Here is a 27,295-nt window from a genome sequence, read left to right as displayed (position 1 = left end):
TTTAATTTTCCTTCCTTTAATCTTAAGCAAAAGAGACACAGGGGTTCAAAAATAAAAATTTCTTTCCCCCACCCCTGCCCAAACCTTGACCCAGCTCCCCCAGCACAACCTCCCTTCCTCCCCAGGGAGAAGCAGGAAGAGGAGGGGGCAAGGGTCTCCGGCTGGGGAGCAGGCAGGCAGAGGGGGATGTGCCGAGCTTGGTGCTGGTCTCTTTCCAAATATAAATACATGTCAAAATGGCTGGAGAATCCTCCACACCCACCACCCAGGCACTCTTCACTTCCGCAGTGTTTGGAGAGGTGGGGGGCCAGGCACCAGCTGACTGTGGCTTACTGCGCCCCACCAGCCTCCTGCTGCTCATTGTAGAAGAGATGGCACTCGGGGTCCCCCCGGACGATGGGAGCTCCCTGGATCAGCTTCCCGGTGTTGGGGTTCACACACCAGCACTCCCCACGCTGCCCGTTCAGAGACATCTTGCACTGAGAAGAGACAAGAGGAGACCTTGGAAGATGCCCAGCAGCCACTCATTTTCCTTCCCGTACTTGGGAGGGTTTACTGCACGGCTACCCTGAGCTGAGCTAACGCTGCAGGGTGGCAGGTCTCAGCCTCTGAGGTGCACTGGAAATCCTGAGAATGCAGATCCCCATTCAGTAGGTCTGAGGCAGACCCCAAATCCTGCCTGGCTCACAAGCTCCAAGCGAGGCCGAGGCTGCTGGCTGTGGGACCTCTTCTACCAGCCAGGCTGTCTTTCAAGTTTCCCACAGGGAAGACTCAGCTCCCACCACCCTCAAGGAGGTCCCACCAGTGGACAACCCAGTACGGTGTGAGAATAAAAGTAAGTGTGTGTCACGTGTTATACCACCAGTCACACAATTCTCACAACCACCGCCTTGGGAACCAGGTAGCATTATTATCCCCATTTAGTAGTGGATGGACTGAAGCATTCTGGCTAAAAACCTTGCCCAGGGTCACACAGCTAGTAAGGAACAGAGCTGAGATTCAAACCCAGCATGCGCCTTCCAGGGTCCCCACTCTAAACCGTTTAAGTTAACTCCTCATGCTGAGGGATCTCTTTAGTCACCCACAGGTACAGCACACAGCCTGTTTTTCATTAGAAGTGATCACTATTTCTCCTGAGCTCCAAATTAAGTAAGAGGCGTACATCTGATAGACAGATATACAAATAGCTCTGAACGCTAGAGTAATGTTTCAAGGGGCGAGATGTCTGTGTGGTGAAGGAAGTGGGGGAGTGAGACCCCCAGGGAATCGGCAGAGCCTTGTACCCCTTCTCCTAGCTCCACACACTCACCCAGGATCACCAAGGGACTTTTCAAAAACCCTGTCTGAGAAAGTATCCCTGGCCCACAGAACCTAAATTTTTGGGGTAAGCCCAGGCATCCATATTTTGCAAGGCTCCTAGAAAATCCCAGTGTGCGGCTGAGAACCGGAATGAGAGCTGCAGACAGCACTGTCTCCCCCTCCTCCCTCTCATTCCTCCAGGAAATGTCTGCATACTCCTCCCTATAAAAGGGATGTGGAGGTGGAAGCCAGGGGTGGGCTCCGTAAACTGACAACTGATCAATGTTTCATCACTATGAAGTGATAAGCCACATATGTGTCCATGTGGAAAACATTTAGAATCTAAGAGGGAAATACTGCAAATACTGCACACTGATCATTCAAATACAGAAAGCAGAAGCCAGGAGGGCAAAGGGCTCCTGGGTAAACTTCCTCCACTTTCTCCAACGTACTTAGAATGATGTTCTGGTACCGTTTTTTGGAAATGTTTTCATGGTGTTGTTTCTCCATCCCCAATTCTCACCCCTGAGATACCTAAAAACCAGAGCAGCTACTTGGACAAAGGTCTAAATGGACAATTCTGAGAATGTGGTTCATGGACAACCATCAGGGAGCTTGCAGAAAAGCAAACTCTTGGTCCCCATCCAACACACTGAATCGGTCTCTGGGTGTGGACCCAGGAATGGGCTTCAGGTGATTGTAAAAACTGAGAGGGTTCCTTTAAGCCCTCCCCACCTGGACACCAAGCACCACTGGCCGGTGGCGGGGAGAGTGGAGTCAGCCCCACCCTCCCTGGTCTGGCAGCTGGCACTGCCATCCCCATCCCCATGGTTACAGAAGCCTGTGTCATCTCAACTCAGCTCTCGGACCTCAAAGGATTATGGGTAGATGGGGCAGGAACCAGGCCCACCAGAACCCCTAGCGAGAAGCAGCCTCTCTGGCCCAGGTTAGCACTCGCACTCACCTGTTTGAGGTTATACAGGCCATGCTTGTCACAGTTGGGGATGTGCAAAGAGTAGAGGTGCTCCAGAGGGCCCCGGTCATCTGGAAGGCGCATGGTGGCGATCCGCTCCAGGACCTGGTCCAACTCCTGCTGGCAGGGGGTCTGCAGGCAGGTGAGCACAGAGCGCACTTGGAGTGAGAAGAACAGGCACACAAACACCGGCCCTGGACGTGGTCTCCAAAGCAATGCGTCCACAGGGAGGAGACTCCCAAGGCCATGAGGCTAGTAAGTCCGGCCACTGATGACCCATCCAGTGACCTCACTATGCCCAACCCATCCCTAAAGAAAGTCACATGCATGTGATTTGCACTCCTCCACTGCTTTTCTCCATCTGATAATGGCATTAACAGATCAAAATGGGCCTTCCTGCCACGTCCAGGGTGTCCACACCAAACCCACGGCCCACGTGTCTCTCCCTGCCATAAATCCAATCAGGGCCCAGACCTGAGATGGCAAGACTCAGATGGAAAGAGGAAAGAGACACTGCAGCAAGGGTGAGCAAGCTTCACCATCCCTGGACTCAATTTTCTTCACCTATGTCCCAAAGCCAAGTGGAAATGCAGAGATTTTAGAAGCAAGAAACTTCAAGAAACCATGCTGAGTCCATTTTACAGCCCAAAGGTCACTAAATACGTTAGAGGCAAGGGAACAAAGGTGCTCTGCCAACAGGTAGCTCAGTATGTGGGTCAGCGTGGGTGCCCTCCCCAGCCGTGAGACTCCCTTTCCACGCCCTCCCGCTCAGCCAGACTTGAACCCCACTCACCCGGGCAGGTGGGGGCCGAAGCTTCTTGGGCTCCTCCAGGCCGAGGTGGTGCTTTCCTCCTTTGCCCATCTGCCGGTGCTGCTCAGTGACCTTCTCCCGGAACACAGCCAGCTCCTTCATGCCTGACTTGAGGGGCTTCCGGCCGGCTCCGCCTCCACCTCCCAGCATGTTCATGGTCCCATCCACGTGGTTCTCCACCGGGCCGCCCTCAGAGTGCTCATCTCCGTTGTCTGCAGAGAGAGGAAGGGAGGAAGAGTCCTAGGTACAATCTCCCCGGGAGCCGGGCCTTCCTGGACCCTAATAACAAGGAGAATGGAGATCAGCAACACCTCATGAGTGCCACCCACGTCCCAGGGCCCATGCTTGGCAATCCACGTGGACTCTCCATGTGTTTCATGGTACTCTTGGTGGTCCTACTGGCACCCTCCTCAGCTGCTACAGATGGAGAAGTTGAGGTTCACAAAGGCCAGTTACCTGACTAAGATCCTAAACCTGCTAAGTGATGGATCTAGGACTTGAACCCAGGATGTGTGACTCCAGAAATATAACAGGGACCCCTCCTACTCTGTTCTGCCTCCATCCTAGGAGACCTGGATAGAGCAGAGGAGCACAGCAAGGATGAACACATCCAAGGCCCCCAGCACAGACTGGAATTAGGTCCTTTCTGGAGTCCATCAGAACTCCCCACATTCACCTACCATGAACCCTAAGTTTCAGTTCTTTGTCACTTACAGTCTGAAAGGTACTGATTAAAAACTCATGCCATAAAGATGACTGGGCATGTCCAGCATAGGAGTGTAAGGTCAGCCAGAACCAGTTCCAGGCATTCCATTCCATCTCCCTGCCAAGAAGTTCCCATAATGCTCTGCTGCTAGGCTGCTACAGCATTACCCTACTGACTCTTTTGTTTCCAAGTCTGTGCACTGTACCCCAACCCCATCACAGTGGAAGGCCCAAGAACAGGCACTATGACTTCCTGGACTTCAAAGTAGCAGCTTGTCACAGGGCATAAGTCCTCACCAAGATGTCCGTCCAGGGAACATCAAGTCTCTTCAGACTTTCTTAAACCTACTGTGTGCATAGCCTGGGTAGAGGGGACCTTGAGTGTAGCCCCCAGCTATCAGTCTCACCCTGGCTGAGGAGGGTGAGAGGAACAGAATCGAATGGAGCTGTAACCAAGGAAACAAGTTCCAACATGCTCTACAAGGGCAGGGAGTCCACAACCCAGCCCCAGCCCCTTGTAGACACATAAAGAACAAACAACCTGGACCAGGTGGCCCAGAGCCTAAGTCTGCAGGTCCCAGCAAGATCCAGGTGGGTGCAAAGGGCGTGTTTTTCAACAGATGTTACTTTTTCTCTTTCCCCTCTAATGTGCCTTTTAAAACTTAAGAGTCCTAGTCACAAAACAGAATGACTCTCAAAGTATTTCTACACAAGAATTTGAGATGAGGCATGGAATGCATGGTGGTGCCTTTAGAATTCAGCCCGGGTCCCTCTCCTGGGCAGTGCTGCCTGGTGGAAAGAGCCACCAAATGGGAGTTGTAGTGCCCTCTGAATTGCTGTGAATTGTGTTCAGCCAAGGGAGGGTCGCCTCTTTCACACTGGCCAGGTACCAGGGATACAAAAGCACTTGGTGAAGGGTCCTGCATGGTCTCCAAGATCCAGGAACATTAAAGGCACTGGGCCCAGCCCTTCCCTTCCCTTCCTTCCCTACGGAGAGAGACTCTGGGTTCTCACTCACTGGCCCAGCATCCTCAGCAGCTGCACTGACGAGGTGGGCTACTCAGGTTAAAGCCAGTTCTGCCACTTTCTCTATCATGTTTCCCCTGCACATAGCTGCTCTGTGCCTCCACTTTCTTAACTCAGAATGGCTCGATAATAATAGTTCTTTCTTTAGAACGACTGCAAGAATGTTGTAGGTAAAGCAGTTAAAACTGCTTGGGACAGAAACACTGCGTTGCTCGTGCTTATCGCTTTGATGGTGATAGAGACTGCCCCAGTTACCTGCTGCCTCGACCACATGGAACCCAACCAAGAACAAGGAAGCAAAGAAAAACACGACTCTGAGCACCAAAGGAGCTCTCGCTACGTCCGAGCATTTTAAAGTCTTGGCATTTTCCACATGACCTGAGCAGACCCATCACAGGAAAAACCTTGAAGACTGTCTTCTGGATGTCTGCTGTCCAAGTCCACCAGGCTAAAATCAATGAAATTAAAAGGAGGAAGAGGGAATATGTGCAGACAGTGACAAGCAGTATCCGAAGACAGGAGAGGAAAAGGACACTCAAAAACCAACAGGCCAGGCACAGTGGCACATGACTTTAATCTCCACAACTCAGGAGGCTGAGGCAGGAGGATCACAAATTTGAGGCTAGCCTCAGCAACTTGGTAAGGCCTTGTCTCAAAATAAAAAATAAAAAGGGATGTAGCTCAGGGGTAGAGAGCCCCTGGGTTCAATCCCAGGAACCCAAAAACAAACAGACATAAGAAGGACTTTGCAAGTATGTCACACACAGCAAACAATCTCGCACCCATTGATCACCCATGGGGATCTCCATGTTTTCTAGCCCCAAACAAAAACTCTATTGATGATAATGACCTTGGGATATCACCAAAGGGGAGAGAGTTCAGTGCTCAGCATTGAAAAAGAATTTTATCCAAAATTGTTAAGCTTTAGAAAGGCAGAACTTGAAATATCTAAACTATGCAAACCCAAACCTAGACACTTTTTCCATCTAGAAGGGCTACTTCTCCAGGGATTCTGGAGAGTCCAAATTGCACCAGAAATCATACAAGATTAAAGCCCACTCCATCAGCCCCTGCGCCACCACAGGGAAAGGCTGAGGACTTGGTGTTTGCACCCAGGCTGAGGAGATCATGTTCCACCCTGGTTCGATCAGACCTGCAGCTGGCCCCAACTCCCCTCTCCATCCCGTCTTCCCCTTTCCGGGCCTCAAGGTAGACAGCAGCAGAAATCCAAAGTCCCAGAGCAGGTTGGGCTTTCCTGCTCAGCTGCCTGCCAGGTTCTGCCTGCCGGAATGGAGACACCCGTCACCCCGTCATGCTGCAGAGGTTTCCTCTGTACCGCAGGTCTGCACAGGGTCACCCTCTTAGGTGACCTTAGGCCACGCAGCAAGGGTCAACAATTAAGACTGCCCCTGACTTCCTCAGATGGACACAGAGGTGGTGGACAGAAGGCTGAGGGAGAGCACCCGGGCAGGCCTAAGATGAGCCAAACCTGGAAGGTAGGAATGCACTTCCACAGAGAAGTCTCCATCTCCTTAAAACCAACCGCGGAAGCGCCAGGCGGATGCTGCCATGGTGGGGGACTCAGCACGCGCCTCATCGCTCCCACTTCCAGACCAGCTTCTCTACCTGGACTTGACTAAGGATCTCAAGCTTCCTACCTCTCCCCACTACAGACAGTGGGGACACAGGAGGAAGAGAACAAGGTGGCTAGGAAAGTCCCACCTACACGGCAGCTTCCCCGCCACCCTCACCCAAGCCTTGGCTCCCAAGATCTCCCTCAGTACCACCACTCCTCACAGAGTCCTGCCCAGCTGGCGTCCTCTCTTCCGGAGACCTCCACACCATTTCCAGACTGGACACCATGGAATTAAAGAAGACCAGGGCTCTGGGAATCTGCTGGGACAACATAGTTTCACCACTTCTGGAAAATTCTACTCTGGGCTCTAGGCCTATGACTCACAAGTTCACCTGGCTCCACCCTCTGGGGAAGAGGCCCACCCTGAGGACTGGGCCAAGGAGGCCAGTCTCCATGATGGCTGTAGTTGCATATTCTTTGGCTAAAGAAATAAAAGGCAGCTATCTCACCTGCAGCTTCTGAGGAGCAGCTCCCCTCACCCAATCCCACTGCCACTGCCTGCAGCGTCCTCTGGGATTGAGGTCTCAACAGCAGCAGTGACAGTTCCAGATAATTCTTTGTCATAGGGTCTGGCCCGTGCATTGCAGAATGTTGAGCGGTGTCCCTAGTCTCTACCACCCAGATGCCAGTAGCACCCTCTCAAGTTGAAACAACCAAAACCGTCTTCGGACATTGCCAGATGGCACCTGGGAATCACATACTGACTCCAGGTCCAGAATCACTGGAGTCAACCTGCATCCAAATCCAAAGGCCAGGAAGCTCCCAGCCCACTGCTGGGATGACTCCAGGGCCCACACTTGCACATCTAGCTCCATGATGTTCTCCTACAATGGCTAAGACCCTCCATCCCCAGCCACTCTAGTCCACAGCAGGGTTCAAGGCCTTCCCTGAGCATCTCAGGGCATGCTGCTTGCTGCTCCCTCTTCCCCAAACCCTCCTGGGAGCTGGTACCACAGTGGCCAAAGAAGCATCCCTCAGCTGAGTCCCAGAGGTCAACCCAACAATCAACGCCAGAAAGCTCCCATCCACCTCTGGAAACGTTTGAAGACAGGCGCACAAAGAGACAAATGTGAGCTCAGGCCTGAAGGCCAGGGGATTTATCCATCAGGCAAAGCAAACACAGTGCTGGGGTGCCTAAAAGTGTTTTTAATTTATTTTAGAATCAGAAGGAAAAAAATAAACTTTTTAATCAAAAAGTCTTAATATCTCATATTGATATGCTTGCACTTAGAAAAATGATCATAATGGACCTTAAAATGCTTCCCTGGAAGAAGGGACACACAAAGACAAAAATGTCTGGGGCCCATGAATGCCATAATGAGACCCTGGCTCTAGGTCCCAGAAGACAGTCGTCAACTGGGAAGTTCTCTCCTGGCAGGACAGAGTTGGCATCCTGTCCTAACGTGTCCCCAATCTCTCTGAGGTGAAGGTCAGTTTGTCCACCCTCACAGGGGCCACCTGGCTTCAAGGGTATGTTTCGTTCCATTTCGTATCGATCTCGCCCCTGCCAACAAACACGCCAACACGATGAGGAAATCCACGAGCCGGTTTGCTGACGCAGGCTCTCTTAGAAGGCGGCAGGGCACCGCTTCTCTGGGGAACAAGCTGCAGGACCCGAGTCCAGTGACCAGCTCGGAACGCATCTTGAAGTAGGAGTCCAGGGAAAAGAAATTAAATGTCTACTGGGAGAGCAGAACAGACTAGAGGCTGAGAAAAAACCTGACATCTTGTTACTGGTCTCAGCCAAGGAGTTCCAAGAATTTAGGCCCCAAAGTCTGAACCGCAGCTTTTCCATGCAGCTTTGCAGTCCTAGACAAGCTACTGAAGCTCTCTGTGCCTCCCCTGCTCATCTGTAACATAAGACCAGTGGCATCCAGCTCAGGTGGACTACTGCGAGGACCCAGGAGACACTGCATGCCGGTGCTGTGGCTGCTGGGACAGAAAGGAGCACAGGGGTCGGCTGCTAGCTGCTTCCATTTTCTCCCCGCCAGGCCTCCATCTCAGTCCGACAAGGGCATCGTCACATCTACCAAGTTCCTCCCATACATTCTCTTCTAGAAGCAATCTGCAGGAAAACATTCCAGATGCGGAGTTCCAGCTAAAGATGGAATTTTCCCTTGGAACAAAAATACCAAGTTGCATTTTTTGCTGCCTAAGAGAGTTAGGTCCAGAATAATATTTATTAAACAACCACTTATTTATGCAGCTCTGCAGGCTATGGTGCAGAGGCCACCATAAGACATGATTCTTGTCAACCCAAATGACATCAGTGGAAAAGGTTTCAGGCTTAAAGATAACTAATAGGGACTTCCGAGGCCCCTGAAGAGCCTTCGAGTTTCTCCCTAAGGATTGGTAAGCCTGAGGCCCCCCCAACTGTCCTCTGACCCACCCCAAGGAGGCCCACTGGAAGCTCATACCCAGCAGAAGGAGCTTTATGTCCACCTCTATGCATTAATACAAGGTGCTCAAACTTAATTTGGCATATCCCTTTTTCCCCGATGTAATCTTGTTTGGTTGTAGCATCAGTGACCTTATTCAATGAATCAAACTCCTTTGTGTAGACAAGAGGTTCCCAAGTTCGAGGCCAGTCTCAGCAACTTAGTGAGACCCTAAGTGATTTAGCAAGACCCTGTCTCAAAATAAAAAATAAAAAGGGCTGGGGATGTAGCTCAGTAGTGAAGCACCTCCGAGTTAAATCTCCAGTACTAAAAACAAACAAACAAACGAAAAAAAAAAAAAAAAAAAAAAAAAATTAACAACAAAAAACTCTTGTGTCTTATAAGAGCTTCATCTTCTCCGAGTGCTATACTGTGACCTCAAAGCTCCACTTGGAAGTTCCTCTTTCCTCATCTACAGAAGACCTTAAAGCACTCTCAGGAAAAGAGGCCCCAAGAATCTAAAACCAGTCTTCTTGTTTGGAGTGTGTGGCATTGGTCCTTACCCAGGCCTGGTAAGAAAATGAGCCATTTCCCCCTATACATCATGCATCTTCCAAACAGATCAACGTATCTCCCTTTCTTTTAATTATTTTGAAGAAATTCTAACCATCCTCCAACCTTTTCCTACCACATGGCTGTCCTGAAACCTAAGAGCTGGGGTGGTGAAATGCTCCCATCCAGCCCTAGACCTGCCCTGCCTCCAGGGCACTCACCTCCTGCTGCAGGTAATGGTATCTGAAGACCTTCAAGGACTGCTCCTGAGTGTGGGCCAGAGGAGCGAAATGCTGCTGGCTGCTTCCCTGGTTCCACCCTGGTAGAGAACTCACGAGGCTCCTTCTTTATTAACTTCTCCCAAAATGCACTTAACCTTGACATATACTGGGCAAAAGAATATATTCCAACCATAATTTTCCTCTTCCTCCCCAGGCAACTCTCCATTAACATCAACAGCAAGGCTGGGACGCAGATCAGTGATAGAGCTCTCGCCCACCCCCGCAAGGCTCTGGGTTGCTCCCCAGTACTGGAAAAAATATATTTACGTGTGTAAATATCCATGGCGGCGGACAATTCATTAACAAACTCAAATGGGCCAAGAACATCAGGAACCAAGCACCCCAAATTCCAGCTTTGCTACCCACCATTCCCCCACTATTTTGGCCAAACCTTTTAATCTGTTTGAGCTGTAATTTCTCAAGTCTGAAAAATGGAACTAATATTTCTGCTTAAATGATGGTTACCATTTAAGCAGGATACACTTTTATTCTTATCCTCACTCAAACCGTCATTGGGGACAAGCTTTAGAAGAAGTGGACGATGATCTATTTGTCAAATGGATAAACGAAAAGTATATCTGCTACATACAGGGATGAGTTGATGATACCTCACCTGCAGAACCCCCAAATGCAAGGAAAACAATGAGTTAGAGTTTTCAACACTATTCGGATCTTCTTTCTCTCTTTTCTTTTTCCTTATTTTTTTTCTTTTTCTTTTTTTTTCAGTGGGGGCCAATGCTGGGGATTGAACCCAAGACCTTTCTTGTGCTAAGCAAGTTCTCTGCTGCTGAGGCTATTATATCCCCAGTCCTGGATATTTCTTCTAAAACTTAATTTTGTTAGTTGTTTGAATTCTGCTTTTTAGTGCTTCAGGGAGAGTTTCTTCTGTGCTATGTCTGTTATCTTGTCACTTGTTTTCCCAATGTCTGGGGGAGGGGGGATCCTACTTTTTATTTGCATTTCTTTATTTCTATGATTTTTTGCAGTGCTAGGGATGGAACCCAGGGCCTCCCACGTGCTAGGCAGGCACTGTAGCAATGACACAGACCCCTGGCCCTGCCTTTTGCTTGTTAATGGCTCTGGGAGTGGGACCCAGGGTCTTCGGATGCTAAGCACATGCTCTGCCACTCAGCCACACCCCAAGTCCAGTTCTTATAAACTCTACGGTGCTAAATATCAGAGCTCTCTACCATCTGATAGAAATCCTTGAGCAAAATTGGATTTGCCTAAATTAACTTTATTTACAGAATTTAGGGAGAAGGAAGAGGATGAAAAGGAGGGAAGGGTCAGTGGCTCCTAACTGCCACGCCTGTGAGGGGACACTGGCCAACACACACAGGAAATGGGTTTTGTTGGAGGGAACACGAAGCCGATCCCTTTGGATGGCTGATTACAGTCACTAATTCCACCTATGAGGCCACCATGTTCTGCAACACAGCCCACCGACGGGCTGGGACTCGTCATTCAGGCCACTCTGCAGGTGGGGAAGGAGGCAGAGGTTAGAAAGAGGGTCCTGTTTGTTATTTTTTGAGCTAAAGTTTAACCTGAGGACCTTAGTCTCTCTGGGTGAGTGACACTGTTTATGTGTCTTCCCCCTCCTTTTTTTCAAAAGGTCAGAGGCAACAGGCAGCAGCGGCCTCTCACACTAGTTCTGCACAATGCATGGGATGTCTGTCCTGGTGCCGACCCGCCCCCAGGGCACACTGCAGCTTAGTTGAGGACCTTCTCCCACTTGGTGGATCCACCTACCAAATGAAGCTGCCAACACCCAGCTTCATTTCATTCCAAACTCCCTTCCCATCCTTTCCCACCCCCTGGGCCCAGTGCCCTGCAAGGGAGCCAGCCAAGCAAAGCCTGGTGTCTCAGACACCACCACGTTCTAGGAAAACTCCTCCTTGGCCAGCAGACCAGTCACTACATAATAGGTGGCACCTCCTCCTAAGTCCCCCTTGTGGGAGGAAACAGCTTTGTGAATGTGGGGTATCCACACGTCCCCTCAGCTACTAATCAGGGCCCATCTCCCAGCTCCCACCGACCACCGTCATCAAGCTGAGTGTTGAAGAGCTCAGAAAAACTGCTGAGCAGAGAGCCAGAGACACAGCACCAGCCTTGTGTAGTGGGGGACCGCCTAGAGCACAGGACGCAGCACCCGCCCCCTGGCCAAGCAGTCCCCTCCCTGCCTGAACTCTGGTGAATTTCCCTGGAACACTGACTCAGGTTCAAAGCCTGGGCCAAACAGTTCTAGAAGGGCAGGAAGGGCGCCACTGTCTGACAGCCAGAGAATCAAGCTTCTGACTGCGACTCCACCATCCTGGGATGCTGATTGGTGCCAGGCAGTGCTGAACTGGGATTGGCTCCAGCACGTTCTCTGTAAGTTCAGGGAGTGAGACTAGGTCAGTGGCTTCCAAATGAAGCTGTCCACCAGAAATCATCTGAAGAACTTGCCAAAAATCTCCCTGGACCCAAACCTAGAGATCCAGAGACAACAAACCTGGGCAAGGGCCAAGGGACCTATATTTTGAACTCTGGCCTTTCTAGGGCCCTCATTTCTTTGTGATTCTCTCTGATCTGGGTTTCCTGAAGACCTTGGTGAGGGGAGAAAGATGCCTCTTCTTTCAAGAGCTTTTGCCTCACGTACACACTTCACAAAGACCCGACCTCAAAAGTTCTTTCCACCCACTCGCTCATGGTTTGTAAACAGACACATGTGTTTGCTTGGACACACAGAGAGGCCCTTGTTGGCCAGGCCTCATGGAGATTTCTAGAGCGTGCCCTCGCACTGCCGTCTCATCTCGGGCTCCCCGAGTGAACAGAGACTGCAGGGCCTCTCCAGAGTCTCCCTGCCTGTGCACACTCTAAAGGATTGCTTTACAAACACCAGGGTCATTCCTGGAATCTCAAAGACCTGGGGAGGGTCAGGGCTGAGGCAGACAGTTTGAGAAAACAAAAGCATGCTCAAAATTCAGCCAAGGTCCTCTGAGGCTGTGCAAGCTGCGCTGTCCTTGAAGAGCCAGAGAAACTGATATCAAGATGGCAAACAGCACTATCAGCTTTCACTCCTTCCCATGGGTCCCGAACATTTCTCCTCGGACTCAAGCCATCTGGGAACCTGGCAAGGTGACCTAGTTGGTGAAGGCCCAAGAGAGTAGAGTGCACGTTGATACAAACTTGAACCAGAGATGATGGGAAGAGGAAGCACGCCCCTGACAAAGCACATGCACAGAAATGATCATTACAGCATTATTTGTAGTTGCAAAGAACTATCAGAAACCTGACCAGAAAGTCTTTTAATAGGTGAATGAATAAATTCAATGAGTAGAGTAAAGCAATGGAGCAACACTAGCTCCACCCTTGGGTGTCAACGAGTTGATCTCGGCGTCTTAATGTGAACAGGGAAAATGAAACCCTGCAAGTGCATTTTCAACTTATTTTCGGAGAAGAACCAACCTGAATGTTGGCCATCCATCATCCTGTGTGTATGCCTTATATATATGTACATGTATGCAAATATGTGATATCGACCATCCATCAGATATGTCATGTGAATCTGTCAAGCTCAGAAAAATAAAAGCTGAGCATTCACGCTAGTAGACAAAATAGTCACTGCTTGCAGTTCTAGGTGTTAGATTGGTATTATGATGTTGTTCTTGGTACTTTAATACATTTTCAAAAAGGCCCCTTGCAGCTGGGGATGTAGAGTGTAGCTCTCGCCCACCACATGTAGGAGCTTAGGCTTGATTCCCAGCACTGCAAACATAAATCAATAAATATACAAAGTCACTTCTCAGGCCGTCCATCCCTCGCCTTCCTTGTCAAGTGTTAAACGGGAAGTGCCCCTGGAAGAGGGCCTAACAATGGTGACACGGTGACTTCAACACAACTTTCACCAGCTAATGCAATGTTACCAGGTCACTTGACCACAAATCAGAGCTTGTCATGGGTTCCTGGCTATGTCTCTGTGCCATGAAAAACTGGGAAATGAGTCAAGGCAAAGACCCATAAAGAGCAGAAGAGGGTCACTGAATTAAGAGAACAGAGAGGAAGGACTCAAGATGGCTCATGACAGAAAATGGAAAGACATGGGATGGGCTCAGAGCAGCCCCCAAGGGACTGGGGGAGGGGAACACTCACAGGGTGACAGAGTGGTGGAGATGCCCAAGAGCCAGTAACACCCAACAGGAAGGAGATGGTTGTTCTGTCTCCCAGAACACCAGAGAGAAAACAGCTTCAACTAAAATAAGAGAGATCCAGGTTAGAAACCATTTAAGATTCATGAGAAAAAAACAAAAACAAATTGTAGACAGGAAAAAGTCATAGACTTCTTCTGGTATAGTTTCAGGAGCCTTTTGAGAAGTAAGGGGGATGGACAACGTGGTCAGCAAGTGTCCAAGGTCCACTTGACGGAGTCAATGAAAGGCATCACTGGCCAGCACATCCTAGGAATTCAACTCTGCTTCCTTGCAGAATTTTATCCCAAGCCTCTCGGTGGAAAGCAGCAAGTCTCTGATTTCCCTGCCTCCTCTGAAGGATGGAAGCTTCTTGAAGACCCAAGCTGGGTCTTAGCTTCCACAGAGCTTTAAAAAATTCTACTTAACCAAAGGAGGGCAGGCGGGGAGACAGTGCATGTGCTCAATCTGCTCTTCTGGGAGGAAGTGGCTATGCTTCCTTCTTCCAATATCTAGCAAACTCGATTCCCTTTCTTTTGTGACTTTATTCATCCCAAAAGAATCTCATAATTTAACATCAAGATCGTCCCAGAGCCCTAGCCAAAAGGCTCAGAGTCACCTGTTTATTTGCATCTGAGGAATAGACAATCTCTTTTGACATGGGTTCTTCTTAGATTATATTTGACTTCTCAGACCACTTTTCTTGTTCCCTTCTAGCAAGACAACTGCTTTCTACAGCTGGTCTGCTAGCTTGTATGTAGGATGTACTCAATCCCAGTTTAAACCTTAGAAAAGCTGGCCGTGCCAGGAGCATCCCACCTCTAAGTGTATCTTGTAACATTATTCTTTTTCTCCTTTTTCTGGCCTCTCCCTCACCATGCAGACCCCATAGCAGCAAGAATGGAGAGATAAAGAAAAGCAGTGAGCAAGCAGAAGCCTGAGATGGGACACTTGCCTCTCCCAGGATCACTGTCCCTTACACTTTCTTTTTGGCAATACTGGGCATGGAGCCCAGGACCTCACACAAGCCAGGTGAGCACTCCACAAACCACCGAGCTACAAGCTACATCTCTAGCCCTCCTACACTTGGTTCGGATGATGTGACCCCTCAGCCAAGCTCCCAGAGAGCAACACAGACTGAGCCTCCCCGGCAACTCCTGTCTCTTCCACCCTCCTCTTCTGTGAGCCTCTTCCGCTAACACTGCTCCTAGGTATGCCAACCTGACAAACCGAACCCTGGATAGAAAAAGGAATTTAAAATCTGCAAAGATGTCCAGGACTGCCGGCCACACTCTCAAACCAGCACAAGAAGTGTCCTGAATATAAATAAGTGTCTTTAAATAGGTCACCATGCTTTTCTCTGTCTTTGACTAAAAGTTCACTGATTGTGTCTGATTTGACGCAGTATCACATCCGTCGCCCTTCTTGGCTCCACTGTCTTGGTTTAAAAAGCAGCAAACCAAACCAGAGATGACCAGCAGAGCTTCCATGAGAACTCTCACTACTGGGGTGTAAATGGACCATGGTTTGGCCATCAAGCTCTTGGTAGAACCATAAGAAAAGACAACTTCAACAGCCATGACCACCCAGTGGAAACCCCTCAGCCTTGGACTGTGCACTCTGGATTCACTGACAACTTTCCTAAGCAAATACAGCTATCTGGGTAGCCACACCCCACAACAGGATTCCCAAGATGACCCATCAGAAAACACGTGCACAGGCCTTGGTCTCTCTCCTGCTACGTCAAGCTCAGGGAGAGAAGGAAGGGAGGGATCAGAATTTGTATAATGTCATCTGATTGTGACTTTCTATGCTCCTTGGTTTGTATATACAACGTCGTTGCATTGTCAAGTAATCACGTGACATTGATAACTTCTTATCCCCTCTCACACTTGATAAAGAGTCATGGAGTCAGAAGCCAACTGCACAGAGTCACGTAGTCAGTGACAGAGCCAAAACCAAACCGGGGTTGTTTAGTTTCACATCTCTCAACCAATCAGAACGGCATCCGGTCACCCACACCATCACAGACAGACTCTAAACCAAGCCCCGTTACCCCGGCACTTCGGTGCTGTTGCTCTCCCTCCCTCCAGGGCCCCCCATCTTCCCAGGGAAGAAGGCTGTCAGTCAATTGGCAGCTGGTCCCACCCAAATTCAAAAGCCTTTATTTCCCATAAACCCAGCTGGCTCCCCACTGTGTCCTGCCCAGCACACCCTCCCTGCCACCCGGGGTTTTCAGAATCACAGGGCCGGGCACAGGGTACAGGGGAATGGCCATTCTCATTTTTTTCTTGGCCTTCAGCATTTCAGAAAGTAAGTGTCCCATTCAGAGGCCCCCTGGCCTCTCTGTCCAGAAGTAAAGACAACAAATCTAAAAGAGACTCCCTGTGGAGCTGCATAAAGAAACACTCTGAGAAGTCAGGCCTTAATTACTGCCTCTCGGGAAAAGGGGTTTTTCCAAGAAGCAATATAGGATTCCCCGCTTTTGTGCAATTGGAGTTGGGGGGGAATAGAGCCCGGGGTGAGAAGGCAGAGACCCGTGCCTGTCCCGGCACTTGGACCTGAATGCAGCCTGCCTTGATTTCTTCATCTGACAAGTGGGGAGAATTTGAGGCAACAACGGAGCTGAGGGGAAAAAAAAATCAAACAATGGCCACTTTGGTAGAAGCAGACGGCCAGAACAAAGCAACTTCAATCATTGTCTTATCTGCCCCGTGATGGCACCCTTCACGTACTGCCAGCAGCTCTGCACCCCCACAACCTAACCTGGGTCCCTCCAGCTGGAAGAGCCCCATCTCAGTTCATCAGGGCAAACACAGTGAAGACCGCTCGCCTCGCCACCCCCAACTTACCAGGGCCTGGAGTGGGGGCAGTCTCCCACCCATCCTCACTTCCTGGCTCACTCAGTGCCTTGAATGAACACAGGCTGACACAGGCTGACTCACCTACACCCGCCACTAATTAGAACCTCCCCAGGCTTCGCTCCAGGCCAGCTTCATGGGGCCCTGTGGGCCAATGCCTCTGCCTGGCAGCTGGAGACTGGCCAGCCCCTGCCCCCTTCTCCCCAATCTTCAGTCCTGCCCTGCTTCCCAACCACCAGGCAGAGATGTGGGGCTGGAAGCCAGAAGGGCTCCCAGGGCTTCCAAACCCCCCACCCCCACCACCAAAAAAAAAAAAAAAAAAGGTGGGGTGGGGGGAGGAAAAAATTCCTGACTACAGTTGACTGTATTTCTTTCCGGGGGAGCCAGCTTTTGAACAGTCTCCCTGAATCTTGACTGACACCCAGGGCTGAGCCAGCCTAGATCTTCCCTGGCTTTGTTAAGGAACAGGAGTGGCTAAAGCAGGGAAAGAAAGGGGGACCAGGAGCCAAGGAGGAAGAGGGCCCTGGGGGATGGTCCACTCATCCTGCTCACTGTGGGGGTGGGCTTACTCCAGACCAGAAAACCAACATGCTTCTCTAGACCTACCACCCCAGCCAGAAATGAGCTCTTCCATGAAGTCCCCCGGAGAGTCTAAGGAGACTATCCATCCCAAATTCCCAGCGGCAAATCCTATGCTGTCTCCACTGGACTGGACTTCACCCTAAGTATATGTTGACCCCAAAGATTCCTGCATCTACCTTTTCTGTTATCCTGGGCCACTGCCTCCATTGGATGATTGAATACCTACAGACCCCCGCACACTGAGCTTTCTGGAATCCAACCTTAGAAAGGCCCCCAGCCCTCAGCAAACATTCCCCAACCCAGCTTTCCTAAAGAGAATCCCTCAGCTCCCGCAAAATGAGATGCTGCTCCCCCTCTCAGCAGTGAGGTCAACTCTGGAGTCGAAGTAGTGAGAAAACGTCATTCTGGAAAGAACATCCGATTCCTTTGCCAGGATCACGTTCAACTTTCTGGCACCCTAGGCTCAGAGAGGCCGGATTTGAAAGGCCCATTTTCCTGGAGCAGGAAGCAGGCTCCACAAGACCCTCACTGGCTTTGAGCACGCCCTGGAACGTCGTGTATGCCTGAAGTGTGTTAGGGCCACCTGGATTGTACCTGACCCTATTATTCTGAAGCCAGGGTCCGAGCAGATTTCTTTGAGAGGGCCACTTACAGGGAAAGGGCCTTCCCCACCTTCACTGCCCCAGACCCAGAGGTGCCTCAGATATCTCCAGTCTTCTGGATGCTGGCAGTTGGAGAGCTGGGTCCCTGGGATGGCTGGCCAGGAGAAGGCAAGAATTGACCCTCTGTCACTTGCTTATGAGCAGCACAGCTGGCACAAGAAACGAGGTGTCCAAGCTCTGGGCCATCTCTGTCCCTCCCACTTCTATGCTGGGCACTAAAGTGAAGTACAAACTTCATTCCAAGAATGGTCAGTCCGGACATTAGGATGTAGGCCCCAGAGTGTTCGCTGCCTAACTCACCAATAAAAAATGCAAGCCTGCAACTGGGTTTATATTGTACTTAAAATACAGTTTCATTACCCTTTCCATAAAGGACCTCACTACAGCCTATAAAAGTGGGTCAGAGAGTTGTGGACAGTCCCACTCTATAGTGGAAGAGATGGCAATCAAGGGACTCATTACCAAAATCAGGTGCTCGGGCTTTGTGGGTGCAGGTGCCAATTAACCAAAGTGACAGAGAGGGTTACTTGCCAAGATCAAGGCTGCTAATGTGTGAAGAACCTAATGTGTGCCAGGCACTTTCCACTGTCACAGTTTACGCCCCTGAAGGGGAAAATATCATCCCCACTTCACCAGTCCTGACACCAGGTCAATCTGATAGTCAAGGCCAGGCTGCCTCCCCTTCTGCTGCCTACCAACTCTGCTTTCTCTCCAGAGACTTCCATGACCACTCTGTCTTTCTTGTCTAGCAGCTGCACACTGTCCACTTAACATTTTTGAAGTTCCCTGGGTTTCAGACTTGAGCCTCTCAAAACAGTCAAGAAATTGCAAATCATCAAAATCCAGCAGACATACCATGGCTTGTCGGTACCACCTGCACATGGCAGGTGTCCAGGATCAACTTCTGGCCCATAGGCTCAAAGGCTTTTTGCTGCCAAGAGCCTAGCCCCTTACTGGGTCATGGAGGCAGAGGGGCCTGGAGGAATGTAGTCAGGTTAGTCTCTCAGCTCCTGTCCCTCAGTTGAGCCTGTGCTCACACCTGTGAGATGGAAGGACCGATGCTAGAATGCATGAGGCCCTGGGTTCAATTCTTAGCACCACAGAAAGACAGAGAGATGGAGGAAGCAAAGCTTCCCTCGCCTCACAGGAATGAAAGGAGACAGGAGACAACGCAGGCATGAAGGACAGATGTGCGGACAATCTCCTGATGGCTGGCTGCCACCTCAGGAGAACACTGGCCAGAGATAACAGGAGAAGCAGAGGGCCTGGAACATCTGCCAAACAGATCCCCAGCTCCCCTGGTGAAGCAAAGTGCAGTCCCAACTGTGCCTTGGCTTTAGCAGAAGCAGCACTAGTACTGACCCCCTTCACGGGAAAGTGCCATGTCCCCTGCCCAGCCAGTCAACAAGCCTCATTCAAGTCCCTGAGTTTTTCCCAATACTCCAATCTCTAGTCATCTTTGTGGTCTAACCTCTGACAGGATCTGAGGAAGTATAGGGCCAACATATTTTCATGCCACTTTGAAGCCTATCCACTTACTTAGCCCAGAGCACATATTTCAGCATGGGGAGGGAGAGGTGAATGGTCCAGAGGGACTGAAAGAGCAGGAGGCAGAAGGCAAGGGAGGGAAGGGAGATCCAGGAACACAAAGAGAGGCTGAAGCCTTCATGAGGTCCCCTTTAAAAAAAAAAAAAAAAATGCTAGGCTTTCTTTTCTCTCGTACCCTGTGAGAGGATCAACCATAAAACCAAATGAAGATGTAGCCTGGTGCTTTCTGCTCCTCCCTCATTCCCTTCAGCAGCCAGGCCCTTCCCTTCCAGATGGGTACTTCCATGAGCTCCAAGAACTTTCAAAACTTCCTCTATCCGTTTTGAGAACAATTTGTCCCATTTCCATGGCAGAGAGTGGTCATGCTGATTGCCAGGCTGGAGAACAGGGATTCTCAAGGGAAACCGGCAAATGTCTGAAGATGTGTGACCAGATATTCTCCGGGAGTTCCCAGGTAATCCATGGCACTTTTATTGGACTAATTTCCGTGACTCCCTAACTTAAAGGAAGGATGTGCCTGAAATTTTTATTTTGAAGCACAAGGTTAAGGTGGGCTCACAGTGAGAGTCTTTCTTCCCTTTGCCTGCCAGGAAAGTCAGTAGTCCAATATGGCAAAAAAGCACTGCGTAGATACACCCTCATGACCCCAACCAGGGAGTTCTTCTCTCTAGACTCTCCCACCTATTCTAGCCTTGTCCTTTAGCCCTGTTTTTGTAAGGTGCTATGCAGGGTTTTTTGTCCTCAAATATCTTGTCTAAGGAATCGGGTCATTATTACTACACAAAGCGAATGATACAGCGAGCATTTGGGGAAGGTAAGTAGGGAAACTTCAAGAAGGCACGCAGTCCTAGCAACTTGGGAGGCTGAGACAGGAAGATTACAGGTTCGAGGCCAGCCTTGGTCATTTAGTGAGGCCCTTAGCAACTGAGCGAGACCATGTCTCAAAATGAAAAAGAAAAAGGTCTGGACATGTAGCTCAGTGGTAGAGCACCCTGGGTTCAGTTCAATCCCCAACACCAAAAACATAAATAAAATAAAATGAAGAGTACTCTTGATGCAAAAGCTTCAAGTCCCAGCCTACTCTGGCCACTGAGAGGACACCCCAGCATGCCTCACACAGCCCTCAACCACCCAACCACCCAACCACCTGGCAGACAGGCCCTGCCTCCAAGTCTTGGGTGCACAGAGCCACGCCCAGCCTAGTCTCTTAACCAAGGAACTTCGGAGTCCACAGACAGGACCCTGGAGCTGCTGTCCTCAACTCCCCCAACACCTCCTTCCACAGCCTGGCCCAGTGGTGACTGAGGGGAGCAGCTCAGCAGAGCTGGTTCAGGAAGTTCTGTCCAGAAGGGGGGAGGGGAGGCGGGAGGTAGTGGTGTTAACAATCAGTGACAGTGGGTCCCACTCATTCCCAAGTCTATTTTACGACTTTGAACTCGGTATGCAAATTTATGCAAGACGAGATGCAAAGCAGTGCTCTGAGCCAGAAGTCCCGTTGCTTTCTCCCCCCCCCCCCCCCATTTTTGAAGCTGCACTGAACCACTGTAAATCAGTGCCTGCCTCTCTCCGGGTTCCTCTCCCCCAGAAACTGCAGATGCAGAGGCTCCCCTGCTACCTCGCTCATTCACCCTCGTGGGTCTGTCTGCCTGTTGGCCCAGAACTTGGAATGACCACACATTTCTATAGCACCTTCATATGTGCAGAGGGCCAGACGGCCACTTGGGCAGCCCCGCCCCTCAGCATAATCCCCTTCATTGTACCCGGCAGGGATGGAGGCTGGGTATGCAGAGAACCAGCCAGGCCTAAATTCTGAAGGGCCTGGCCCGGCTCAAGTCTGCCCGCCAACTCCCACCCGACTCAGACTTTTTTCTAGGCATCTCTGCCCACTCCACCACCTTCCACACTCACATTGTTTCAAAGTCTGAACTTCAGGCAGACCTCAGGATGTCCTTTTCATTTTTCTCCCAGGTCTCTCCACCCCTACCACCCCCCAGCATCTGACTTCTCAGTTTCGGTGAACCAACAAGTCCCAGGCCATTATCCTCCAGGGTGGGATGCAGGCTCACCAGCACCCACTTCTGCTGCCGATGTGCCCACCCCCACCCCCTGCATCCCTGCCATCCCCAGGAAGCCAGCAATACAGCCCCTGAGTCCCGGGAACAAAGACAAAAGAGCTAACAGCAAAGCCGGAACTGCTGGGGTTTGCTGCCTCGAAATAAGAGGGTATGTTTAAAATTCTCAAAAGCAACCTGCTCAAAGAGGAATGCAGGCTGGGGGTGGGGGGCTCCTTCTTCAGAGGCGGGAGAAGGAGATGGGAGATACAGAGTAGGAGGCAGCAGACTCAGGGGTAAGGTCTCTGTACATGCAGCCCCACCCTGCCCACACAGGGACCCTAGTCCCTGCCCCAGCCTGAGACCCTCTCTCCTAGGCACAGAAGCCTCCATTCTCGCCCCCTCTTTTCCCTGCACCCCTCCAGCCCAGGTTTCTCGCCATAGGGCCCCCTCCCCAGCCCTACTCCTGGCTCAGCCACCCCAGCTGTCAGTCACCTACTCAGCCCATCCCCCGCCCATACCCCCCACCTTCCCATATTGGAGCACAGGAGAAAAATGTAGAAGGCATCAGGCACTGAGAGAAGGCTGAGGAGGCAGCTGGGACAAGCTGGCGGAAAGAGTCCCATAACCAGGCAGAAAATCCAGAGTGACATTCTTCCCATGAACTCACCCCATTGTCCCTGGGCTCCCCTGACAACCTCCACCCCCTTTCAGGATACAAGAAGTGGAGTGGGGACCTCCCTCCTGCATCTGTTGAGGGCTGAAGACCCCCACCTGCTTCATGGATCTAGGAAGCAGGAGAACTGGAGTTCAAGTTCAGCAAGACAAACGAAGAGTGGAAAAAATATCAAAACGACGAGGAAGAAAACACACCACACGCTTTGTTAAAACAGTCAAAATCCAAAAGGTTCGATGAGGCCTTTGGAAAAGTTCGCCCTGCTGAGGAAGATGTTTAGTTTGAGCTCAGCTCAGAAACTGCAGAAAACCTCCTGGGTGGACTCCGGGGTGCCAGAGGTTATGGAGGAGGACTGGTCTCAGGACTGGGGGACAGTGTCCCACAGGCAGAGGACTTCACTCCCTTTTTTCTTTTATTATTACTAAGAGAAGCAGGAGGGAAGGGTTAATTTCAAGGCAGACTGGGAGAAGAAAGGAACAGAGGGGTTCCACTTAGAGGGAGCCCTACCTTACTCAGTACTCAAGGTCAAAATGTGCCAGAGAAATAGAAGAAAGATTTCAACTCTGACCCCTAATTCCATTCTCAAGGAGAAGAGGGGGGAAAACAATAGCAAGCCAGAGGAAGGAGGCCGGCAGTGTGCGTGGAGGGAGGGGGCCTTACAAAGACGCTGAGAAGCAAGAAGGAATGTTCGCACTTTTTCTCCCCCACCCCCACTTTTTTTCAGTTTGAAAAACTTGGTCAGACTCGCTTGCTTTTTTAAACAGCAGCGGAGAGCGGACACATATCACCACGATCTCCAAAAGGAAAGAAAGAATTACAGCTTCCTCCAGACCACGGGGCAGAAGCCTTTTGTAAATTAAAAAAAAAAAAAAAAAAAAAAACTCCTGATGGCCTGGTTGAGTCCTTCCAAGTAACTTTGTGCAAGGGATGAGGGCCCCTTAACAAAGAGCCCCAGGTCCCTCATCCTATAGGATAAGAGTTCCCTCGACTGGAGGGGGCATCACACCGCTCACGTAACAGTCGTTCCCCCACCCAGGCTCCTCCCGCCTCCCCACCCGCTGCCCAGATGCTTAAACGCACATCCTGGCTGCCCGGGTCCTGGGAATGCAGCCGGCGATCCGGCTTAAGTTACATGGATTCAACTGCCGGGGTCTCCTCCACGCCTCCCAAATACGCCCCCCTCCCGTTTTACTTTTCCATCCAACATAGCCCCCTTCATTCTGTTTAAGACAGCAGCGTTCTCTATAACTGCTCTCCGCAACTCACCCTACAGAAAGCACCAAATCCTTTCTTCCCACCTCACAACCCCAAAGGAAGGAAGGGTCTCTCAGTGCGCCGGTGCCTCCTCCCCTCCTCACCCGAGGTCTCCGATGTCACCGGCATCCGGTGGCCTGGGCCTCCCAGCAGCGTTCCCACCGGGACCCTTTGATTGGCGGTCACCCACTCAAGCTGCGCCTCAAATAAGCTCCAAGTTCCTACTCCCACGGGTCTGACCGACACCCTCCTCCCCAGTAAATCCCCCCTCCAGAATAAAAGTAAGGGTACGGCCCACCCGGGGAAGGCTGTGGCAACTACCTTGCCTTTCCTCTCCCAATTTATCCCCACTGAATTAGTAGCCAGGGCTCCTCCGCTTGTCCACCTCCAGTCCCCCACTCCGGGCCTGACTTTCGGGTTCCCGCCCTCAACGGTCGCCCCAGATCTGGCGACGGACTCAGCGCTGGCTCCACCAGTCTCTGAGGTCCTGCCGCACACTCCTCCTCTCCTAACGGCCGCCGGCCGACCGCCCGCTGCCCTCCGAGCTTCTCCCAACTACTTGCCCCACTCCGCGTTACCTGCAACCTGCTCCGGGCTGACGCCGTACTTGGCGTCCCGGCCCTTTCCGCAAGTGCCCACGCCCATGACCAGCGACTGCAGGGGCAGCTCGGAGCCGGGGTTGGGGTAGCAGCGTAGCCCCTGGCCGCAGCGTGGGGTGTAGACGCCGCACGCCTCGCCCTCCAGCCGGGCGCACACCGAACAGCAGCCGCAGCCCGGCTCCCGGACCAGCTCAGCGCAGGTCCCGCGGGCGCCGCCGGCCGACCGGGACACCGCGTCCGGCGGGGGCCCGCAGGCGGCCAAGCGCTCCGGCGTGCAGGGCGGGCAGCGGAACAGCACCTCGGCGCGCACTCCGCGGCCACCGCCGCCCGCGCCCAGCAACAGCAGCAGCAGCGACGGCAGGAGCAGCGGCAGCGCGGGGCCGCCCAGTCTCAGCAGCATGTTGGCGGTGGGGAGCGCGACAGCAGCGAGCGAGCGGGCAGGTGGCACGGCCCTGCGAGCGCGGGAGCCGCCTCCTCCGCTTCTTTCTCCTTCGCCGCCGCAGCCGGGTCCTAAAAAGCCTGCTTCTCCCCGCCCCCTGCCTTCTCCCCTCCCCCTTTCGGAGACCACCCCCTTCCCCCAGCACTCCTGCGCGCCGGCACGTGCGTGCGCACACGCCCCCTCGCCCACCCCGCCTAGGTTCCCTGCTTCCAGGGTCCCGCTTCTTCCGGACCCTGTCGCTCCCGGTTCTTCTAGTCGAGGCTCGCTGGCTCCGGAGAGTAAGAATAACTTACGAGCCTGGGTAGGATAGGCGTGCGAGTGGGGAGCCGGTGCTTTTGTCACCGTTTGGTGCAGTTTGAAAGGACTTAAGTTTGCGCGCATCCCTTACCGCCCGCAGTGAGCTAACCGTTAGGGAAACACAAAGGTAAGATTTTGACCTTCAAGTAGATTCCGGTGCTTGCATCAACTCCCTCCATCCTCGGGGTATCACCCCCTCCTGACACTTTGCTCAGAACCATGACCTTGGGTGCGTCCTAAGGAGTTCAGACCCCTCTAGAACAGGATGTCCCCAAACAGCCCCTCTTAGTGTCCGTTGCAGTTACCCGATCAGGAACTCATAGCTACAATATGGAAGAACCCGAAAAGCGATTTTTAGATCCCGAGAACCCTTCTCCCTTCCTCTCACCCAACCCCCTCCTCTTAATGATTTCTTAGAGACGCGGACCACCTTCCACAGATCCGGAGGCATTTGCTTCTGGAGATACGCCTTGCTACCGGGGTCTTGGAAAGGTCGGATCAGACCCCTAGGTGTAAGAGAAAGCCCTGACGTAGAACCAATTAAAACCCTCTCCAGTAATGCAGATGGATGAGCATAGCGTATATTGTTCTGTTTGGTTTACTGAGTCACTAACCAAGCTGCCCCGCAAGTCCCTGTCATTCCAGGGTGGACTCAGCCTTAATTATTCACCCATCTCCTGGGACGTGACCCTTGCCAGAGAGAGTGTCTCCAGAGGGATGGACCATTATGCTAGCTTCCTTGAGTCCAGGTTTAATTTTCCAGTACCTCCTATGCCATTCTTCCTCCCCAGACTCCTGCACTCCACTCCAACTTCAGTACTCAGCCTATTTGATCCAGTTCAGCAGCTAATCATGTGGTACCTGGCCCTGAAGGTGAGTTAGATACCTCCAGGAAGGCAAGTTCCTGATCTTAAGGAACCAAGAGAGGAAGAGTTGTGGGGATGAATTTGGTAAAACTGGTTGGCTTTGAGAAAGAACTGTTCAGGTGAAGAGGTGATTCCGGAATGAGAGGACAGTTTCCTGGGTGAGGCAGAATTGGAGCTTGGAAATCTTATCAGTGGAAATGAAGGAGTAGCAACAGCACTCTAAGCATAGGGACCAGCCAAAGCAAGGGCACTGAAACAGGAAAGTGAGGTCAGACGTTGGAAAGTTGGTCCACTTCCTCCAGAGAGCTGATGCCTGGAGGAGCCTTCAGGGATTAGCAGGAAATCCAGTTGACTCATGTGGAGGTTTGGCTTCATTGGTTTGGCAGCAGGGATGCAGCCTGCACGTTTGAGTACAGGAGCGAAATAGACAAAGCTGGACCTCTGGCGATCACTAGAGCTATGTAGAGTACAGATTGTACATAAGGAACTACACATGGGCTCAGGGAGCCACCTGGTCACCTCACTCCATGTACCCCTGTGTCTTGTGCCTGCTTGGTAACATGTGTCCACTGATCACATCCACCAAGTTCCTTCTGAGTAAAAACAGGTATGGCCCCATACTTCCCGATAGAAATCTAATGTAAACTCCAAGTGTGAGACACGTGTACAATTTAAACATTTTCTAGAAGCCACATTTAAAACATAGCAAAAAAAAAAAAAAAAGTGATTTTTTCCCCCTAGTACTGGGAATTGAACTTAGGTTCTCATGTATGTTCAGCAAATGCTCTACCACTGAGCTACTTCCCCAATCCTTCTTTCTTAAATTTTATTTTGAGACAAGAATCTCTCTAAATTGCCCAGGCTACCCTCAAATCTGTGATCCTCCTGCCTCAGCTGGGATTATAGGCTATATCCATTTTAAAAAATATATAATTTAGCTCAATATATCCCAAATAATATTTTAATGAGTCAACACTAAAAATCATTGAGAGATAAAACATTTTTTCATACTAAATCCTCATTTTTCTGATATGCCTTATCCTTACAGCACATTTCAACACTCAGTTTGAATTAGCCAAAATTCAAATGCTCAGTAACAGATATGCTAGCAGCTACCAAAATGACCAGCCCAGCTGTCTAAAATATAGTGCCTAGCTGGGCGTGGTGGCACAATCCTGTAGTCCCAACTACCCAGGGGGCTGAGGCAGGAGGCTCACAAATTCAAGGTCAGCCTGGGCAATTTAGAAACATCTTGTGGCAACTAGTAGACTCTCAGTGTTTGTTGAATGAATAAAAACTACTGACTCTACTGACTCTAAAAATAACCTTGAACCCAGGGATGCTTTATCACTGAGATACATCCCCAGTCCTTTTTTTCCTTTTTCTTTTTTTTTTTATTTTGACACAGTTTCACTGCACTGTTGAAAGTAGCTTTGAACTTCCCATCCTCCTGTCTCAGCCTTCCACATTGATGGGGTTGCAGGTGTGCACCACCCTGCCATAGAAATTCTCTTTCTGCAATGTCCAGCATCTGGGATGAAAGAGTGATGAATTTCTTGGGAGGCTGAGAGAGACATTCATTCAATCTTTTAGCTACTGACTTATCTTTTGAGATTCTTTCTTCTTTCACCTT

General features: G+C 51.0%; 1 protein-coding gene and 1 long non-coding RNA gene across 2 annotated transcripts; one reads left to right on the top strand and one right to left on the bottom strand.

Moving 5' to 3' along the window:
- On the bottom strand, positions 1-24,557 carry IGFBP2 (insulin like growth factor binding protein 2). The gene is made up of 4 exons (XM_079132531.1): positions 24,040-24,557; positions 3,066-3,295; positions 2,264-2,404; positions 1-479 (listed from the first exon to the last, which is right to left on the bottom strand). Exons 1-4 carry the CDS (start codon positions 24,458-24,460, stop codon positions 330-332), a joined length of 942 nt encoding a protein of 313 aa, XP_078988657.1. The 5' UTR covers positions 24,461-24,557; the 3' UTR covers positions 1-329.
- LOC306656933 lies at positions 18,259-23,559 on the top strand. Its single transcript, XR_013762674.1, has 3 exons — positions 18,259-19,934; positions 21,449-21,703; positions 22,246-23,559. It is a non-coding gene; the product is annotated as an uncharacterized lncRNA (long non-coding RNA).
- Positions 24,558-27,295: the final 2,738 nt, after the last annotated feature.

This window comes from Sciurus vulgaris (assembly GCF_902686455.1).
Source record: "Sciurus vulgaris genome assembly, chromosome: 3".
Lineage (NCBI taxonomy): Eukaryota > Metazoa > Chordata > Mammalia > Rodentia > Sciuridae > Sciurus > Sciurus vulgaris.
Note: the sequence above shows the minus strand (reverse complement) of the source record. Positions and strands in the feature narration are given on the sequence as shown.

Coding starts and splice junctions, on each gene's coding strand:
- IGFBP2 (XM_079132531.1), bottom strand. CDS start 24,460: ATGCTGCTGAGACTGGGCGGCCCCGCGCTGCCGCTGCTCCTGCCGTCG. Junction 3,296..24,039: donor CAGCCCGGAGCAGGTTGCAG/GTAACGCGGAGT, acceptor CTCTCTCTGCAG/ACAACGGAGATGAGCACTCT. Junction 2,405..3,065: donor TTCGGCCCCCACCTGCCCGG/GTGAGTGGGGTT, acceptor ACCTGCCTGCAG/ACCCCCTGCCAGCAGGAGTT.